General features: G+C 36.2%; 2 protein-coding genes across 3 annotated transcripts in view; one reads left to right on the forward strand and one right to left on the reverse strand.

Annotated features, from left to right (window-relative positions):
• NEPRO (nucleolus and neural progenitor protein) overlaps nucleotides 1-4,600 on the forward strand; it is a 10,817-nt gene extending 6,217 nt beyond the window's left edge. Inside the window, exons 4-8 of one of the 2 annotated variants that reach the window (XM_037745448.1) lie at nucleotides 16-141; nucleotides 590-667; nucleotides 2,374-2,735; nucleotides 3,078-3,139; nucleotides 4,071-4,600. In XM_037745448.1, the coding sequence (XP_037601376.1) occupies nucleotides 16-141; nucleotides 590-667; nucleotides 2,374-2,735; nucleotides 3,078-3,139; nucleotides 4,071-4,121 (679 nt within the window). In that variant the 3' untranslated portion in view covers nucleotides 4,122-4,600. The remainder of the gene's footprint in view (nucleotides 1-15; nucleotides 142-589; nucleotides 668-2,373; nucleotides 2,736-3,077; nucleotides 3,140-4,070) is intronic. The other variant, XM_037745449.1, reaches the window with a different exon arrangement.
• Nucleotides 1-4,791, reverse strand: part of GTPBP8 (GTP binding protein 8 (putative)) — a 34,320-nt gene that overhangs the window by 11,085 nt on the left and 18,444 nt on the right. The window lies entirely within an intron of this gene.

Raw genomic sequence — 4,791 nt, forward strand, 5'->3', positions numbered from 1 at the left:
TTTTTTTTTGTCAAGTAAAAATCAGCCTGTAAATACCAGTGTCGTCCCTGGTCAGCCAGTGGTGGAGTTGGTGTTGATGAAGGTTTTGGGAGCCTGCAAGTTGTTGCTTCGCTTATTGGACTGCTGCTGCAAAACATTTCTGTATCCTTGAATCTCTTAAAATATACCTTCTTTTGAATTGAAATTGTTTGGATATATTTAACAGTAGTTTTATTTGAAAGCTAACACTTGATAGGAGTTATAACCTGTAGGAATTTTTAAGCTTTTGCTTCTTGGCCTTCTTTTCTCAGGAATTGCCTGATGTGGCCATTGCCAGAGATTGCCTGTCACTGTATTATCTAAAAGCATTGATAGCTAGAAATTCTTAATCTTAGAAACTAAACTTTAAGAATTAAATTTAATAATAGGAGCACTAGCAGAGTGTTTATTACTGTATTTTAAAGTTTAAAATTCTTAAATAGAACATGCTTTAAGGATTTAATACCTTTAAGAAAATTCTCTTCCAATATATTTCTTCATTTCATGATTGTAACTTACAAAACTCAAATTAACTTTGGTTTTGTTTTCCCACCTTAAATTGATTTTCCAGCTGGACTGTGAAACATCTAGGTTTGCAAGAGTTCATTATTTTAAACCTTGTGATAGTGGGGCTGGTGAGCAGGTTATGGTATGTACATACCTCTGAAATCCTTCATTTCTTGCTCATTTCCTTTCAGCCTAGTATTTTATTAGTAGTATCCAAACTTACTTTCCTATGGGGTTACAGAAGGTGCAGGCATTCTCTTTCTTGATTTGATCAGAGTTTTTTGGGGGTAGATGGGAAGCTGAGTGCTGATGATTATGTCAAAGGAGTAGGCTTGGTATCCCAATCTACAAGATCAGCCCAACACTGGGCAACTAAAAAAATTGGGAGTGACTGGTGTGACATTGAAATCTGGGTCATGGTAGGTTGTAGTGAAACATCAGTGGACTTGTATTGAGCATTAAAAAAAACTAATGTCTGGGACTGGGAATTGCAGTAATAAATAATTGTCGGCAGTAGTCATACTACAACAGGCCATTTAAAATGATGCTATTCCTGGGCTGGCTATATCACTTGATTCCTTCTGTCACTTGGTTTCTAATTTTTAATGGCAATGATAAATGCATTATTTGACCTTCTTATGTGCTACCTGAAACACCACTGCTTTTCTAAGCATATTTAGTTAATGTACGCTGGTAATATTTGCAAACTAAAGAGATGTTCTTCTGCATGTCTCTCAGTACATATTGTGAAACTGATCTGATGGATAATTAGAATTTGTCTGTTTTGGGCCATTTCAAGCAATTAAGATTATTAGCTCTAATTGAATGTAAGAAAACACTGGGAGGGGAAAAAGTTTTTCTGTGTTTAGAGATTGAAAACCTTGTTTTGATATCTTAACTTGGATATCTCAAGTACTATTTCCTGTCGTTTTGTTTTTTATCCTTATTCTTAATCAGAGATAACAGTGTTTGATTACAAATCATATTATTTTAAAATGCTAAACCTTCGAAACTTTTCTGTAATGAAACTAGCTTTAATTTTTGCTGATTACAATAATACACGCCTATTTTAAGAAATTAAAGAAAAATGTAAAGAACCTGAAGTTTGCCTAAAATCTCACCATCTAGATAAAACCACACTTAAGACTTTGATATGCGTCCTTTGTATATTTCTCCATGTAGTACTTTGTTTTTGAATATAAATATATTTTTCCTGGTGGACTGTCCTGTGGTTTTTTGAGTAACTTTGTTTTTGTTTTTGAGGTAGAGTCTTGCTCTGTCACCAGGCTGGAGTGCAGTGGCAAGATCTTGGCTCACTGCAACCTCCACCTCCTGGGTTCAGGTGATTCTCCGGCCTCAGCCTCCCCAGTAGCTGGGACTACAGGCGTGCACCACCATGCCCAGCTAATTTTTTTTTTTTTTTTTCATGTTTATTGGCCACACAAATGTCTTCTTTTAAGAAGTGTCTGTTTATATCCTTCATCTGTTTTTTGATGGGGTAGTGTTTTTTTTTTTTTTTTTTTTTTTTTATTTTAGTAGAGACTGACTTTCATCATGTTGGCCAGGATGGTCTTGATCTCCTGACCTCATAATCTGCCCACCTTGACCTCCCATAGTGCTAGGATTATAGGTGTGAGCCACTGTGCCAGGCCTTGAGTAACATTTTATACTTGGGATTTTTCTGTTGGGTTGGACTAATCTGGCTGTTTGCAAGTGTGCACTATAGTGTTTTTTATACATACTGGAAGACCTTGATAGCCATTTATTTTCAGCTTTTAATCTTCCAAGTTTTTTATGTAATCTGCAAATTGTAATTACTGGCTAATTAGCTTCTGTTTCTTTCTCTAGGGTTCTCTATAAAGGTGTTTTTAAAAGGTTGATTTTGTTCTACGAGACTTTGTTTGGATTGCTTCAAGAAGTCTCTAGGATTCAACCAATGCCTTACTTCAAAGATTTTACCTTTCCTTCTGATATCACTGAATTTTTAGGACAGCCATTTTTTGAAGTCTTTAAGAAAGAAATACCTACAGATTTTGCAGCTAGAGGAATAACTAAATGGCTAAATAAGCTGTTTTTAATAAGCGAGCAGTCACCAAAGGCCATTGAAGAAACCTTACTTGGAATTTCCAAAAATGATGAACAAATGAAGATAAATACACAGAATAATGAGGATCTTGGACAGCCAGTAAAGAAGAAGAAAGTTTTCAAAGGTAATTTGCTTTGATACAGCACATACTCTAGTAAAACAAAAAGCAAATAAAAAGAAACCTGTTAAAAGTATAGTCCTGCACTGCATGGAAAGAAATTCAACATCTCACATCTTAATTTTGACCCACATTGACTATCTTTAGAGAGGTATTGTAATACCTATGCCTTCTAAGCTTGAGTACTTAAAGTTGTTTTTTTATTTCTGTAGTAGCTTCCTAGTTTTTTTGTTTGCTTTATTTCTTATGTAGTAATTTAGCAAGAAATGTCATGCACTTAATAATCTGTTGTAGATTTGAAAATAGTGTGCCTAAATTTTTTTATCTACAATTTTTCCACCTCCACAGAAAAGTCATCAGAATTTGATGTGAGGGCTTTCTGCAACCAGCTGAAACACAAAGCTACACAGGTTTGTCTGGCTTCATTAAATTTAGCTTATGATTTCTGCTAATTTGTAGAGGATGCTTCTTACCAAGGGAGAGATTGAATTTTCTCATTTTATCCCCAGCTCTAAGCTTAATGCCTTCTTATTGTCAGTGTTCGCTTCTGAATGAATTAGGGGTAGGGGATGTTTAATACATCCAGTTAATTCAGTTACTAGAGTACCTTTAAAAATGTTTTAGTAGGAGTTTCTCTAGAAATTTAAAGTAACTGCAAGATCTATCATTAAGTATGGATTGTGCTGCAGGTTAAGAGTATAGGCTTTGCAGTCAGACAGATGGTTTGAATCCTGGCTTTGGTACTAGCTGTGTGACCTTCTGTAAGTTTCCTGATCTCTTTGAATCTCTATTTTGTAACAGTAATATGCGCCTCCTAGGGTTGTGCCAGTTTAATGTAGGTAAAGTCTTCAGGAGTCTGGAGTACGCTAAGCATTTAATTGGAGTTAGATGTTATTAGCTACTGTCATCATTTTGGTCATCATCCTCATCATTTGTCATGAAGCTATTCCTTTGCTCTTGTTGAGGTTCAAGTTTTAACATGATCTATTAATGTCTGTAAATTGTTTGTTCTGAACCTAATAGCATATAAGTATATCAGCATTAGTGTTTTATTCAGTAACTTGACTTTTTTTTTTTTTTAACCCCGTCTTTGCAAAATGTCTTTACTTCTGATATTCTTCATGGGTTAGTTTACTTCAAGAATTCTTAAGCATACTTTCTTGAATTTTAAGGACTCCATCTTCCATTGATGTCCTGTCCAATTCATGAATTCAGAGTGAGGAATAATACTTTCTGTGCCAGGCATTGTTCTAAGTACTTTATATGCATGAAGTCATATAGTTATTAATAGCACAAAAGCTCTGTAAGGTGGGCACACTTATTACTGTTTTCATATTTCAGATGAGGAAATTGAGGCATAGAAAGGCCAAGAAAGTTGGCCAGGCCACATAGTGAATAAATGGCAGAGCTGCGATTTGAATAAAGGCAGTATGGTTTCGTAGTCTCTTCGTTACCATTCACCAGTCCCCAGAATAGTTTTTCAACTGTGTCTCAGGAACTATGGTGCTTTGTGAGCCTTGAAACTTCTGCAGCCCATGCATCTTTTTGTAGGTGAGCTGGTTTTGAAGCTGGTGGGTCAACATCCCTCTTATTCAAGACTAATTGCTACTATATTTTTCGCAAATAGCACTAACATGCTTAGCTTGCTTTTAAAGCAAACTACTTCTATAAACTATTGACATGGATTGTTACTTTTATATTTTCTACTTCTTTTTAGTGTAAGAAATTTGGAAGAAGGTAAGCAGAAAGAGCACATCGTGTTGTAGGTAGATATTTTCATAAAGAAGCAATAAACGTGGCCAGGTGTGGTGGCTCACGCCTATAATCCCAGCACTTTAGGAAGCTGAGGCGGGTGGATCACAAGGTCAAGAGATCGAGACCATCCTGGTCAACATGGTGAAGCCCCGTCTCTACTAAAAATACAAAAATTAGCTGGGTGTGGTGGTGCACACATGTAGTCCCAGCTACTTGGGAGGCTGAGGCAGGAGAATTGCTTGAACCCAGGAGGTGGAGGTTGCAGTGAGCCGAGATGGTGCCATTGCACTCCAGCCTGGGTAATAAG

Source organism: Cebus imitator, unplaced genomic scaffold, assembly GCF_001604975.1.
Source record: "Cebus imitator isolate Cc_AM_T3 unplaced genomic scaffold, Cebus_imitator-1.0 Scaffold201, whole genome shotgun sequence".
NCBI lineage: Eukaryota > Metazoa > Chordata > Mammalia > Primates > Cebidae > Cebus > Cebus imitator.